The following is a 15,914-nucleotide window of genomic DNA, read 5'->3' on the forward strand; positions in this document are numbered from 1 at the left end:
ACCCTGCCGCTGGATCGGCTACTCAGGCTGGCGCCCTCGATGCCGTCCCTACACCTGTTGCCGCTCTGATGTAGCAACAGGTGGGGGAGGTCTCTCTGCAGCCGACTTAGATGTGGCTCCAGTGGCTGGCTGTGTCGTCGAAGCTCCAGCTGCTGCTGGAGGTTGTGTGTCTGTGTCGGTGATGGAGCCCGGGGTCTTTGACGAGGACATCTGTTACCAGAACTCTGACTGAAGGCATACCATTGCTCTGGCAACAACTGACGTTGTTGTACGTGCTGCCTCCAAGACCGACCCCACTAGAGAGCCAATCTGAGAAAGTAGGGGCAAGTACTCCGGACGGAGGCTTGGGAAGCACACTGTCACTGGGAAAAGACGCTCAGCCCTCTCTGCCGCCTCTACCGGATCAAAACCGTGATGCCAGTGGCTAAAGAAGGCTCGAGCTCCACGTATATCCAAGGGGCTCATCCCAATGACCTGTGAGACACTTTGTGCTGTCTCGAACTCGATTTGGTAGTGTCCGCGTCCCAGTAGCTGGATATCCTCAATCTTACCCATATCTGCAACAAGCAGGCGGGCTTGTAGTAAAGCTCACCACGACTTGGATGGGTGCCAACAATGCGGCAGATCGTAAAGGTGGCCTGGAGCCTCTCTACCTCTGCTACTAAACTCGCTTCCTCTTCTAGCGAAAGAGAAAGCCTGATGGGTGTGTCCTCGGGGGCGGTCGAAAGGGTTGCATGTGAGTCCCTCTGAGGCAGAGCGGGAGGAGCCTCCATCAGATTCTGAAGCCGGAATGAAGGCGGAAAGACGTCGATGAAGAGGAAAGGGGCTGTCGAAGTCATGGTGTTGCTGATTCTCTAACACTCTATCACCAGCGTGTGACTACTATCTATCCTTTTTGTTGATTTCTTTCTTATTATCTATTTACTTTCACTTTTTGGAACCACCCCTCGGGAAATCTAACTGCCCTGCATTGCATAGCTAGTGTGGAACTGTCCAGAGGGAGTCCAGGCCTGAGGGCAAGAGAGCATTAAGGTTGGACAAGGACTATGGTTAGCCAAGGTGGGGTCATTGACTAGCCAAAGTGGAATCCTTTGCTACAGAGGCTACATTTCAGTTCTGGGTGTGGCCGCAATGTACAAAGAGGGTCGGATGACCTAGAAAGATACAATGGCAGTATCTCCTAAAATTTAGGGAACTGCTATTTTGGGACCTGAAAATGTGTCTGCGTCATTACCTCCGGAATGACAAGGGGAACATTTTCTTACTCTGCCGTGAAGTCAACTGGGCAACCGGTTGGGAGATTTTTAGGCGTCAACCCCGAAATGGGAAAATGCTTGTAAATGTGCCAAGTGGCACCTTCTGGTGCACTTTCCTCATGCAGAAAAATGGGCGCTGATTTTTAAACTGGGAGAGGCTCATTTTCAGATTTTGTCACAGGTTAAGAGCTATGGAGTGCTTGCTTTCCCTCTTATGCACAGTGCGGTGCCAGGAGTGAAGCCCTGCACGCTACGCAGTGCCCTCTCTCTCCCCTTTGGCAGTATGTTATGCCTCACTAGTGGGCTCTTCATTTGACCAATGTACAGTTGTGTGGGTTCATGCGCGATTGCCGAGGCAAGAGTCTCTTGCACAGGTACTGGATTAGCTAGCGGCTAATCCCCCCGTAGGTACAGGTGAATTCAGAGAGGTTTCACGCTAGAAATCTCGTCCGATTCAAAGGGCAAGTAGCCCTACAGGTGCGGGAGCTCGAGGACTTGCTAAGGATGCGACCGGCACGCGAAACGGAGCCCGAAACAGTAAATTACAGCCTGCTGTGTATTTTTGCAGGTTTAGGGTTTTGGCCCTAAACGGACCCTAATACCCCCAGGAGGTTCGGGGACGCAAGGGGACCGCTGTACAGGCGATCTGGCGCATTTTCAGGGCTGAAAACAGAGAATTCAGCGTGCTGCAGATTCTTGCAAGGTTTTGCAAAGTGCCCGTATGCGTCGGGAAGGTCAGTCAATGCGTGGGAATATTGACCGTAAAGGGTTCTAGTGCAGTTATGTTGCCGAAATCAGGCCAGAAGAGTCAAAATTCAGCCAAGGTTGTGCGGGGCAGCTTGGAAAGAACCACAGCGTTTATTCCGTCATTTGAACAATAAAGAAATACCGAAAGGGGCGCCTAAGTTAGGGGCCAATCTGGTGTCGGTCTTCTCATACAGGTGCATTCTAGCATCTGTATCCCATTCCCCTCTCTTGTATCACTATAGCGCAGGTATAATAGACGACTAATAATGGGTGAAAGCTAAATCAAGGTTCGAAGTAAAGTCTACCGCCCTTTTTGGATTGAACAGGCCGGTTACATGGTTCCATCGACGGGATTAAATCACTCTTTCCCATAGAAGTGAGCCTTGGGCAGTTTTGGGCTTGAAGACACAGGGGATCATAGACCAGACACAGGGAATTGCAATTATGGCTGACAGACCAGATGATGTGACTGAAGAGGTTTCCTCTTCGCAGGGTCAACAGACACATGAAGTGGGTGAGTCCTCAAGACCACCACAGACGGATGATGATATATTCAGGACCCAGTTGGCTACAGCTGTGGCTATGTTCACACAAGTAATGCAGAACCCGAGGTTTTTAGCCTTTCTGCAACCTCCTGTTCCGTCTCAGCAAGTTGGGTCACTGGATCATATTCAAAAGCTTGTTTAGGCTCGAGCACAGGTGATTCATACTGCACAGTCAATGGAAACACCTGTACACTTGACGGAGAACATGCAGTCTCCACAACCTGTGCCTAAGGTGCAAGAACAGGTGGCTGAGATGCCAGTCTTTCAAGCTGTACCAGTTCAGCCCGCCACCTTTCAGCAACCTATAGCTGGTTCTAAAGGGCAGGGAAGCAACCTACAGGCTATGCAACAGGTCTTCCGACCACCTTCAGTACACCCTGGCTATTTTGGAGGTGGATCAGTATTCCAAAGCATGGCTGGTCATGCACCTGGAAATCAGTTTTACACGCCAGGAACAGTGTTCGGGGGTGCTCAAACGATGATGCCTAACCCCATGTATGGTGTCACGGGCATGCTACCAGGATTTCAAAGTACTCAGGGCCAATTTGGGATGCCACATGCAAATTTTGGTATTGCTGGAATTACAAATCAGCAGTCAAGTATGGCATTTCCAGGTCAACTTAATTGCGGTCAGGGAACACAAATGAACCCTAACAGTGTTCCCATGTTTCAGTCACTTCCATATGACAATTTAACGCCGCTGGAGAGGCCAACTCCGTACAAAGAAGGTGGCAAAGGTGTGTCTTTCACGACCTTTACAGGGTTTGATGACAAGAAGAAGGCTCTCTCATTCCTCCAGCAGTTTGACAAGGCCTATGCAGGGGAAAACTTTACAGAGGCTTCAAAGGTCCGCAAGGCAGCCACTTTCTTGACAGGGAATGCGGGACAATGGTGGACAACTTTATTGCTTCAAGGGCAAGCTCCGTCCACATGGATTTACTTCAAGCAGATTTTTGCAGGAGCATGGTTATCTGATGACTTTGAAGCAGATGTCATGACAAAATGGCACCAGCTTAATGCTGCCACTTGCAGAAATCTGGATGATTACAATCGGAAGTTTTGGAAAGCTCTACTTCCAGTAACTTCCTATAGGTTTGTGCCGTTGACAGAACAGATTGAAAAATACTGTTGTGGCCTACCTAAAGGATTGAGAAAGTATTGTACGAAGACAAAAGTCACTACTTTGACGCAGCTCATCGAGGTAGCAAACACTGGCAATGGTTTGCTCAAGGGAGAAGATTGTGAATTTAACACTGGCGTCAAGGCAGGATCATGCAAGAAAAATTCAGCCAAGAAGTACGTTCCCAATGAGGCTCCTAAAGGGACTCAGGAGTCAGCCAACGCAGGGAAAGATAAAGCTACGGCTGAATCAGAAAAGGGGCCAGCAAAGAAATGGAAAAGACGTTTTCCTCGCAAGTCAGAAGAGCAAAAGAAGGTCCTGAGGACAGAGAACAAATGCTTTATATGTGAGCAGCCTGGCCACATTGCTTACAATTGTCCTACAAAGAAAAGGCCAGCTGATTCTGATGACAAGGAAGACAAGAAAGGAAAGAAGCCCATGGCTGGTCTAGTGCCAGATATGGTGGGCGACAAGCCAAATTCAGATGCAAGTGAGCTTTGCAGAGCATGGGGAAAGGTCAGGGATCAAACAGTGCTTATCTTCTTTGATCCAGGTGCCAAAGCCAACTTCATTTCCCGAGAATTGGCTTCAAAGTTGGGAATCAGACCTGAAGAGATGGGGTATACAGCAGAGGCAGGTTTGGCATGTCTTGGCCATACAGAGGCTGTGACACCCATCATTGGAAAGTTGCGCCTACATATCCAGTCCTATGTAGATGCTGAAGAATTTTACATAATGCCACTGGACGGATGTGATGTGTTGCTAGGTATTCCTTGGTTGTTTCGTGTACAGGGAATCATGGATGCCTACAACAAAAAGATCACTGTACAGAGCAGGGGAAAGACTCACATTCTGGATGTAAAGCTTAAAGGAGAGTCTATTCCCACTGTATCAGCTTCTGCTATTACTTCTGTAATGAAAAAGCATCTTTCTGCGTACTTGGTTTTTGCACGTGAAGTGTCAGATTGTGATGAATCAAATTTATCTGTGCTAGATAAAGAAAGGTCAATGTTTTTACAACAATATAGTGACTGTTTTTCCGATTCATTACCGTCTCAATTACCGCCAGAGAGACCCGAGGACCATGCGATAGATTTGGTGCCAGGCAGTAGCCCACCAAATAAGCCTCCGTACCGGGTTAGTGCGGCTCAGCAGAAAGAGATAATGGGCCAAGTACAGGAGCTGTTAGAAAAGGGGCTGATTCAGCCGAGTTCATCTCCATTCTGTTCTCCAGTGTTGTTGGTGCAGAAAAAGGATGGCTCATGGCGTATGTGCATAGACTACCGTGCACTGAACAAGAATACCATCAAGAATAGGTTCCCTATACCTAGAATTGATGATATTATGGACAAATTAGGAGGAGCAGCTATGTTTAGCAGGATAGATCTAAAGAGTGGGTACCATCAGATCCGCATTAGATCAGAGAGAATGTGCACAAGACTGCTTTTAGAAGGACGTTTGGCCTTTACGAATTTTTAGTGATGCCCTTTGGCCTCACAAATGCTCCTGCTACGTTCAATAGGATGATGGACAGAATTTTCCGTCCACACCAGCAGTTTGTTGGTACATTCTTTGATGACATGATAGTCTACTCAAAGAATGAAGAGGAGCATAGGCATCACTTGGCCATTGTGTTCAAAGAGCTACGCAGTCATAGGTTGCTCATCAATGCAAAGAAAAGTGAATTTTTTCTGGAAGAGATCCACTTTCTGGGACACATTGTCTCAAAGGATGGTGTCAGAATGGATCCTGCAAAAGTTGAAGCGATCAAGTCCTGGCCAGATTTGAAGACGGTGCATGATGTCCGAAGCTTTTTGGGACTATGCTCCTATTACAGAAGGTTTATCCGAAATTTCGCTGAGATTGCTTCACCTTTACATGCTCTTCAAAAGAAGGCAGTCACCTTTAGATGGACACAGAAAGAGATTTCAGCTTTTAATCTCTTAAAGGAAAAGATGACTTCAGATCCAGTCATTGTGTTGCCATATCTTAGGAAGTCATTTGTGCTCCAGTGTGACGCCTGTGGTAGTAGCATTGGTGCAGTGCTAATGCAAGATGGCAGGGTAGTAGCCTATGAGAGCAGAATTTTGCAAGGGCGAGAGATGACCATGCAGGTCTATGAGAAAGAGTTACTGGCTGTGATTCATGCGCTCTTAAGTTGGAAACACTACCTGCTAGGTGCAGATTTCGTTGTCCAAACGGACCATCAGACCTTGCGATACTTCTTGACACAGACAAAGTTCTCTGAGAAGCATATGCGATGGGCAAATATCTTGTCCATGTTCCATTTTCAGATTGTGCATGTGGAAGGCAAGAAGAACGTTGTGGCTGATGCCTTGTCAAGGAAGCCACAAATTTCAGCTGTGTCAATTCCTTATCATCATGAACTTGATGATATGAGAGAACAGTATGAAAATGATGAAGATTTTGCAAGGGTCTTCGAGCAGCTAATGCAAGGACAACGTCATGAACACTATCTTCTTAAAGACGGGTTCATGATGATGCATGGAAGATTGTGTCACAAAGCCATTGTGACGCAAAGTTATGGAAGAAAGTCATGTCCCACCGTATGCAGGGCATCGTGGTATCGATGCTACAGTTAAAGCGGTTGAGACATTCTTCTACTGGCCTACATTGAGAAGAGATGTGGATGCCTTCGTGCGAGAATGCCTAATTTGCCAGAAGGTCAAGTTTGACAGGCAAAAGGCACCAGGATTATTGCAACCACTACCTATTCCAGATAAACCATGGGAAAGTATTGCTATGGATTTTATCTTTGATCTTCCGAGAACGCAGACAGGAAACGATGGTATTTGGACCATTATTTGCAGATTCAGCAAACAGGCCCATTTTATTCCTGTCAGGAAGAAGATAAAGCCAGATCAGATGGCACGCTTGTTTATGAGCAATATTTTCAAGTATCATGGCATGCCACAGTCGATTGTTAGCGACCGTGATCCACGCATGACAAGTTTGTTTTGGAGAGGTTTGTTTGAGAATATGGGCACCACGCTCAAATTCTCTTCGTCATTTCATCCTCAAACAGATGGGCAGTCAGAAGAGGCAAATTCTACTGTCCTAGATCTGCTGAAGTGTTATGTGTCAGAGCATAAAGGAAAGTGGGAGCAGTATTTGCCATTGGTGGAGTATGCATACAATAATACAGTGCATTCATCAACTGGCAAGACACCTTTTGAGATAGTTGAAGGTGGCAAGAAAGTTCCTCCCATACTGCATACAAAGGACAAGATATTTGAAGCAGATAAATATGTTCAGGACATGGATGAAATGTACAAGAAGGTCAAAGTGGCCTTAGAAAAGACTCAGGCAAAGCAAAAGAAAGCAGCTGATCGTCACCATCGTGAAGTGGTATATTCACTTGGTGATTGGGTGCTTTTACGCTTTGAAAAGGCAAGGTTAAAGAAGATGAAGGGCAAGGAAAGACTCTTTCCAAAGCTCAGCATGCGTTACTATGGGCCTTTTCAAGTGTGCGACATAATCAGTGATGTTGCATATAGGCTGAAATTGCCTGACAGTTGGAAGATTCATAATGCGTTTCATGTGAGTCTTCTCAGACCCTATGTGGGTGATGTGCCAGAAGATATGCCAGCTGAAGATCAGCCGGAAGTCGAGGAACTTGACGAGATCTTGGTCCCTGAACAGGTTTTGGCACACAAAGAAAGGAAAGTGAAAGGCAAGGTTGCTAGGCGTTACTTGGTAAAGTTCAGAAACTATCCACCAATGGATGCTAAGTGGATGGAAGAAGGTGAATTTGCAGAATCACCAACTGTGTTATCACTTTACCTTGAAGCCTTCGGTTTGCAACCTACCTTGACTCCTTGAGTTTCAAAGCTACATGGATTGTCAGTGTGACAATGACTTCTGAAACAAATGATGTACATGGTATTTAAAGTGAGCTCAAATCAAATACATGTTACATGAATGTTAGAGCTGTACAGATTGTCAGTTTGGCAATTGCTCTTATGGAATGTCCAAAAGTTTGGTTAGTGTTATAGAAGTGAGTATTTCTTGTCAGTTTGTCAAGGATACAGTAGTTGCTTCTATTAAAGAGTACATGTGTAACTGCATTCTTAAACTGTCGGTTTGGGTATGCTCGAAAGTGTTACGGGATCCAACGTGTACTATAAGACAGTGGCAAAATGTGCAGCTACCATTTTGTCATTGGAAAGTTAGTGACTCAAAGCAATGGCAGAGTGCGAAGCTACCACTATGTCATTGGGACAGGGTTCACACGCAGGCAATACATGAGTCGACGAGGTGTTGAATACACCAGGGTTGACAATGAGCATGTATGTGTCGTATATGTGTCAACAGGTGTTGAATACATCAGTGTTGACAGTGAGCATCTACGACATAGATGCAAACGAGGACGTTTGAGATTTCAAGAGGGGGGTATGTCACCAGCGTGTGACTACTATCTATCCTTTTTGTTGATTTCTTTCTTATTATCTATTTACTTTCACTTTTTGGAAACACCCCTCGGGAAATCTAACTGCCCTGCATTTGCATAGCTAGTGTGGAACTGTCCAGAGGGAGTCCAGGCCTGAGGGCAAGAGAGCACTAAGGTTGGACAAGGACTATGGTTAGCCAAGGTGGGGTCATTGACTAGCCAAAGTGGAATCCTTTGCTACAGAGGCTACATTTCAGTTCTGGGTGTGGCCGCAGTGTACAAAGAGGGTCGGATGTCCTAGAAAGATACAATGGCAGTATCTCCTAAAATTTAGGGAACTGCTATTTTGGGACCTGAAAATGTGTTTCTGTCATTACCTCCGGAATGACAAGGGGAACATTTTCTTACTCTGCCGTGAAGTCAACTGGGCAACCGGTTGGGAGATTTTTAGGCGTCAACCCCGAAATGGGAAAATGCTTGTAAATGTGCCAAGTGGCACCTTCTGGTGCACTTTCCTCATGCAGAAAAATGGGCGCTGATTTTTAAGCTGGGAGAGGCTCATTTTCAGATTTTGTCACAGGTTAAGAGCTATGGAGTGCTTGCTTTCCCTCTTATGCACAGTGCGGTGCCAGGAGTGATGCCCTGCACGCTACGCACTGCCCTCTCTCTCCCCTTTGGCAATATGTTATGCCCCACTAGTGGGCTCTTCATTTGACCAATGTACAGTTGTGTGGGTTCATGCGCGATTGCCGAGGCAAGAGCCTCTTGCACAGGTACTGGATTAGCTAGCGGCTAATCCCCCCGCAGGTACAGGTGAATTCGGAGAGGTTTCACGCCAGAAATCTCGTCCGATTCAAAGGGCAAGTAGCCCTACAGGTGCGGGAGCTCAAGGACTTGCTAAGGATGCGACCGGCACGCGAATCGGAGCCCGAAACAGTAAATTACAGCCTGCTGTGTATTTTTGCAGGTTTAGGGTTTTGGCCCTAAACGGACCCTAATACCCCCAGGAGGTTCGGGGATGCAAGGGGACCGCTATACAGGCGATCTGGCGCATTTTCAGGGCTGAAAACAGAGAATTCAGCGTGCTGCAGATTCTCGCCAGGTTTTGCAAAGTGCCCGTATGCGTCGGGAAGGTCAGTCAATGTGTGGGAATATTCTATATACCTAGATGAATCCAGGATAAGCCCAGATTCACCCTTGACCGTAAAGGGTTCTAGTACAGTTATGCTGCCGAAATCAGGCCAGAAGAGTCAAAATTCAGCCAAGGTTGTGCGGGGCAGCTTGGAAAGAACCACAGCGTTTATTCCGTCATTTGAACAATAAAGAAATACCGAAAGGGGCGCCTAAGTTAGGGGCCAATCTGGTGTCAGTCTTCTCATACAGTTGCATTCTAGCATCTGTATCCCATTCCCCTCTCTTGTGTCACTATAGCGCAGGTATAATAGACGACTAATAATGGGTGAAAGCTAAATCAAGGTTCGAAGTAAAGTCTACCGCCCTTTTTGGATTGAACAGGCCGGTTACACACTCTCTTTGCTTGTCACAACAGCATTAGAGGCTACACCTGGCGAAGGGGGGGGGGGGGGGGGAGGGCGTAGTTTCCTGGAGAGGGCGACGGGCTTCAGTGAGCGCTCGATCCTTTCCCCGAACACGAGCTTGGCGTTCCTTGACTTTCTCTAAGCCAATAGCAATCGGGGATTTAGGCTCGAATTCATACATCAGCATGAATGAGCTAAATCCAGTAGCAGAATGTTTGCTACTACTGTAGACAAACTCTAATTGTGGAAGATACCTTCTCCAATCAGACTGCCGATGAGAGACATAAGCTTTCAACATGTCCTCTAATGTCTGATTCATCCTCTAAGTTTGTTCTCGCAATCGAGAAGAGAGAGAGAGAGAGAGAGAGAGAGAGAGAGAGAGAGAGAGAGAGAGAGAGAGATCGAATCTGGATTTCCTACGCACGCGTAGGAGAGAGAGAGTGGCCATGTTACTTCCAGATTTCGCTTTTTGGCTGTCTTGCAATCTCTGGAAACCTCTCTACGTGAGTTTCTTTTCTCCCCTTTTGTGTTTAATTCATTTGAAGAATTGCCCCTTTATTTTAATATGTGCAGACATTTTTTTAAAAAGTAAGTATGAAACCTGTAGCTATTAAAAACTCACTTACAGAGACTCCAAAGTTACAGAAACCTCACTTTTTGAGCCTCTTGCTTCTCTCCCGACGCTCCTCTCTCGCATGTGTTTGCTCTCACGCGCCCTTGTCATCACCTGCACGCCTCTGTATGCTCTCGTTGACGTTGTCAAGCGTGGAATTCCATCTTTTCACGATGTGAAAAATCCGAATTCAGTCAAATTTTGATATTTCTCTGGGTTTCCCGCGATGGAGTCCTCCAATTTTGATTTACGAGGCGAGGACACTCGAGGTAAGAAATTATTTTCTGTTTTTATAGGCCATTTTCATGAAATATAAACATTAATATTTGTCATCTCAAGAGGCTTTACATAGCCTTTTGATTCTCGTATTTTGCTCCCGAAAACACAGCTCAGTTGACGACTGTGACGTTTTCTGTGAGCGAATTTGGAAGTCGACAATTGCCGATGCAAATTGCTGATAATGTACGTCCACAGGTTGGACAAATCACTGAATTCTCTGGTGAGGAGGGAGAGTGTACGGAGTTTGCAGTCAATGATTGGCTTTGCCAATGTATAACTTTTGTTGATCTCCATGAAAAATCAGACGCACAAAGGATGCGGATGCTTCCTTGGTACTTGAAAGGTGCCCCACTCATCTGGTGGTGTAACATGAAAGAAAAACCCGCGACGTGGATTGATTTCTGTGCGAAGTTCTACGATCATTTCTCCAGAAAGGATCTGTTGAAGGCATACGCCAGGCTTCACAGCCTGTCAATGAAAACAATGTTATTCGATCAATATACTATTGCCTTCAAGGAAGCCCTGTGCCTTGCTAATTTGGACTCGGAACATGCTGTCCACAAGTATATCCTCAGCCTACATGAGGAGTACCGTTGGGCATTACTCAGAGGTAAAGCTCCCAGATGTCGAAGATGCTGCGGCTAAGGCCACGATGCTCTACGAGAAGAAAGTAACATTGTACCCACCCATCCACTGGCAGCCTTTCCAGCAATTAATATCCAGATTTTTGGTAAGCTCATTTCAATTTGAAAATTGTGATTTTAGCGCACATCCCATGCACTGATTGCAAATGTGGCACCAAGGTGTTTCTTAAATATACTCTTTTGCATGAACGATAGCCACGATGTGACTATCTTCCTTGATAATAAAAACTTATACAATTTTGTGAACGCAAAATTGTTACAGATGCTACGCCTCAGATGCGGGGTAGTGACTGTGAGAATCGCTTGAAGTGGCTCGTGATATGAACATGGATATAGAATTTTGGATTTGAGCTTGAGCAGCAAATTACAAAGAGAATTTACAGTTTTCTTTGTACATGGACTATGCGCATATTTTTTTATTTAGGCGGCAAAACATGCCACAGCTTCGTATTTCTCTTTGTAAATGATTGTACATATCCTTTTGGTAATGTCAATTGTCACTGCTCTTGCAATGCCTAATGATATCAAGTCTTTCGAAGTGGACTTTTACTTATATAATCCGTGTTTACTGTTTCGTCACTGCTTTGGAAATGTTTAAAGATATAAAGTCTTCTAATGCCGACTTTTATCAATGTGTACCATCTACTTGGTCTGATTCATTAGTGCTTAGTACTTCTGTCATTGAATTTCGTAAAAATACTTCATGTTATTCTGTTGAACTTGGGGATTCCGACGAATCCAAACTTACCCGAGAAACCATGCCTAATTTCAAGGATGTTTTTCCTGATGATCTACCTCCTGGCTTACCGCCTTCGAGAGGAGTAGATCATGGCATTGAGTTGGTGGCTAGTAGTCAGCCCTTCTCAAAGCAACCCTATCGGTTTAGTAACACCGAGGAGTGCCGCTGAAAGATTATCTTGATAGGGGTTTTGTTCGGCCAAGCCCGTGGGGAGTGTCTGTGTTGCTTGATCAAAAGAAGGATAACACTATGCGCTTTTGCGTGGATTACAAGGGCTTGATTAAGCTGAGTGTCAAGAATAAGTATCCGCTCCCACGTATGAACGATCTGATAGATCGGCTCCATGGAGCGTTGTATTTTACGAAGATAGACCTGCGATCAGGCTATCAATTAGATACGAATCAAACTCGAAGATGTTCCTAAGACGGGTTTCGCGTTATGGTCACTATGAGTTTTTGATCTTGCCTTTTGGTTTGACCAATACTCTAGCTACGTTCAGCAGATGATAAATTATTTGCTGAGACCGTTTCTAGGCAACTTCGTTGTTGTATTTCTCGATGACATCTTGATCTATAGCCGAAGTTTGTCTGAGCATTTAGCGCATATGCGTGCTGTTCTCGAAGTACTGAGGATTGGGAAGCTTTATGCTAAGGCTTCCAAGTGTGAATTTTTTGAGAAAGAGCTTCTGTATTTGGGTCACACCATTACTAGCGATGGAATTCTCGTCGACCGTGAAAAGTTGGATAAAGTGCAAAATTGGCCCATTTTGAAGAATGTGCACCAAGTAAAGTCCTTTTTAGGCTTTACCGGATTCTTTCGCAAATTTATCAAGGATTACTCTAAAGTTGCTGCTCCGCTTATGCAACTTTTAAAAGGAGGGGTGAAAGGGTCGAAGACTTCGGGTCCTCACCGTAAAATTAACCCTCCTGTTGTTTGGAATGGGCGTTTCGACGAGAGCTTTCGGACACTAAAGCACTTGGTGACTACTGTGCACATTGTGGATCCTAGTAAACCGTTTGTGGTTGAAATGGATGCTAGTGATTATGCCATTGGTGCGGCGTTATACCAAGATGGACGTCCTATTGCGTTTGAAAGTAAGAAACTTTCCGACGTTGAGATGTGTTATCCAACATATGAGAAGAAGCTTTACGTCGTAGTCCACACCTTGAGGAAATGGCGGCACTACTTGTATGGCTCTATGTTTGTTGCATGGACAGATCATCACTCCTTGCGCTATGTCTGTGATTGGGGTGATCTCGGAGGTCGGAAGGCCAGACGGGTTGAGCTTATGCAAGAGTCTGACTTTGAGATCCGTTACTGAAAAGGATCTAGCAATTGAGTAGCTTATGCACTGAACAGGATTCCTAAAGTTAATGCCTTGTTTATGGCTGAAATCTCGACGGATTTCTCTCTCTTTCTCCGAGGGTTATGTCGTTCCGATAGCTATTATGGCAAGATATGGAACGAGGTCGAAGCGAGGCATGACTCGTGTACAGGATTGGGTGCTCCGGAGACCCAGTGAGTCGTGTTGGAGAGACGAGATAGCGACAATATTCCATTGTTCAGAAATGAAAAAGTCTATGTGCCGGAAATCGATGAGGGTCAACAGAGGATTTTGTCGGAATGCCACGATGATACTAGCGCTGGGCACCCAGGCATCCAGAGAACTTTGGCTTGGTCAACCGATATTTCTATTGGCCAAGGAAGCGCTCTTACATAGAGAGCTATGTGAAGAGATGCACTCAGTGCAGGTGAATAAGGTAGAGCGCCTTAGGAAAGCTGGCCTGCTACATCCATCGGAAACTAGATGCCAAGCGGCAAAGTATTTCCATGGACTTCATCGTTGGTTTGCCAAATACTAGTCGGGGCAATGACGCCATTTGGGTGGTATTCGATAGACTCACAAAAATGGTGAAGTTTATACCAACGAAGTCGACAGTAAAAGCCATGAGCTGGCGGTTTTATTTGTCGATCAGCTTCACAAGCTGTATGGTCTGCCAGAGGATTTTGTCAGTGATCGAGATACTAAGTTAACTGGGCGATTTTGGCGAGATGTGTTTGCTCATGTTCAGATGAAGTTGACTATGTCGTCTTCTGACCATCCTGAGTCTGAACAAACTGAGAGGATGAATCAGATGTTAGAGGACATGTTGAGAGCTTATGTCTCTCACCGGTCGTCTGATTGGGGAAGGTATCTTCCACAATTAGAGTTTGCCTACAATAGTAGCAAACATTCTGCTACTGGATTTAGGATTCGAGCCTAAATCCCCGATTGCTATTGGCTTAGAGAAAGTCAAGGAACGCCAAGCTCGTGATTTCCTGTATGACATGCAAGAAATGCTCGAATTGGCTAGGATAGTATAAGAACGGCTCGTAATCGAGTCACCACTTATGCTAATCAAAAGAGATCTCCAAGGACTCTAGATGTGGGACAATGGGTCTATTTGAAGATACCCAAGAATTCCAAGACTATACGAACGGGAAAGCATTATAAGCTTTCAGCTAGATATTGTGGTCCGTTCTTGGTCACAAAGAAAATTGGCCAAGTTGCCTATAAACTGGCTTTGATACCATGAAACGAACGCGCAGAATGGATCTCCCGCCTACAGGACCGCCTACAGACACACGTCGGACGAACCACCCGACCATAGCCACCATCCGGCAACTCCCCCGTCTGAGGACGTAGGTGTGCACTTGTAAGACCGAGCGTCCCATACCACCCGGCCTCACCTCCTCGAGGTGACCTTGCGCACTCCTAGCCTCACGGGCTTACCGCTGGCACTCTGCCAGCGGTGGTCGATAACTACAAATGAGGCCTTGGCCTCCCTTTTATAATAATAATGGCCGGCCACACTGGCCGGATTCACACTGCGTCTGCCCGGACACTGGACGCCCCTCCCGACGGTGTCTAGGCTAGATCCCCTGTCTTGCGAGAGCGGGACATAACAGTATGAGTAGTTTCCTGAAGGGGTCTCGGCTATTACCAAAATAGAGGATTTTATTTCACATTTTATCCAGAAAATAAGAAAGCGCTGAGTAGTTTTCTGAAGGGGTCTAAGCTTTTACCCAAGCAGAGGTTTGTATCACACATTTTATCCAGAAAATAAGAAAGAGTTAAGCTTTGAAAGTTTTATGATGGGTTTATGGTTTCTGCTTGTATAAATATTGTATAGTTGGTGAGCTGTTAATGTCCGTTCGTGAGTTTGAAGCGCATGTTTGTTTTTTTTAATCTCCAACTGGAGAAAATATAGTTTACTGAGCTCTTGAATATGAAATATATGCTCATGTCTAGCTCTGATGATGCTGTGCTAATTGCAGCAAGTTGTAGAGGATCTTTCAAAGCAAGCGGGCGTTGCTGTAGAGATTGGATGCTATTTGCGGATGGAGGTTGGAGAAACGACGGAAAGGTGATACTAGGCGTACTTTAAAGTTGTGCAAAGGATTTTTAGATCAAATGAGATGCTAGAACCTTCTATGCTGCAGGGAGGAGTCAATGCAACCTACTGAGGCAGTGGCACAAGCTGGATGACTTTATGCAGTCATGCTTTTGAATAATCAGATCAAAGTTTTTGATGCTACCCAAGTCTAACGATCTGAAGAGATAATTAGTAGCCATATATACAGACTGCAGATAATCAGAGAAGGTTATAGGTAACTCCCAAGAAGAGAGTCTAGAGAGGAGGTAAGCCCTTCCACTTGAGAAAAATAAGGAGCTTGCTAAAAGTACGTATCCTTGATGGCCAAGGTACACAATTTTGATAGATTTCTAGCATGTTTAATTGTAGATGTCTATTTGTTATCAAATAAAGTTTTACCAAATATTGCTAACTCAAGGCAATGATAACTTTATTTAAAAGGTTGAGATTGGAACCTTTAGCGAGTTTCAGGAAACATGATGGCTCTTTTTATCTTTGCCAGCTTTTTGCTCAAGCTATGAAGATCGTATGCCTAAAACTCCCACCTTTTCTAGCACTTTTGTCCCAAAATGTTGTGTTCTCAACTCTTCCATTGTTGACTTTTGA

At 45.4% G+C, this 15,914-nt stretch overlaps 1 protein-coding gene across 1 annotated transcript in view; it reads left to right on the forward strand.

The window, feature by feature from the left end:
* LOC147426918 (translation elongation factor Ts (EF-Ts)) overlaps positions 1–15,805 on the forward strand; it is a 91,648-nt gene extending 75,843 nt beyond the window's left edge. Inside the window, exons 8-9 of the mRNA XM_086498824.1 lie at positions 15,211–15,299; positions 15,376–15,805. Coding sequence (XP_086354950.1) covers positions 15,211–15,299; positions 15,376–15,421 — 135 coding nt within the window. The 3' untranslated portion in view covers positions 15,422–15,805. The remainder of the gene's footprint in view (positions 1–15,210; positions 15,300–15,375) is intronic.
* Positions 15,806–15,914: the final 109 nt, after the last annotated feature.

The sequence above is a fragment of the Adiantum capillus-veneris genome, chromosome 24 (assembly GCF_014529385.1).
Source record: "Adiantum capillus-veneris isolate H3 chromosome 24, ASM1452938v2, whole genome shotgun sequence".
NCBI lineage: Eukaryota > Viridiplantae > Streptophyta > Polypodiopsida > Polypodiales > Pteridaceae > Adiantum > Adiantum capillus-veneris.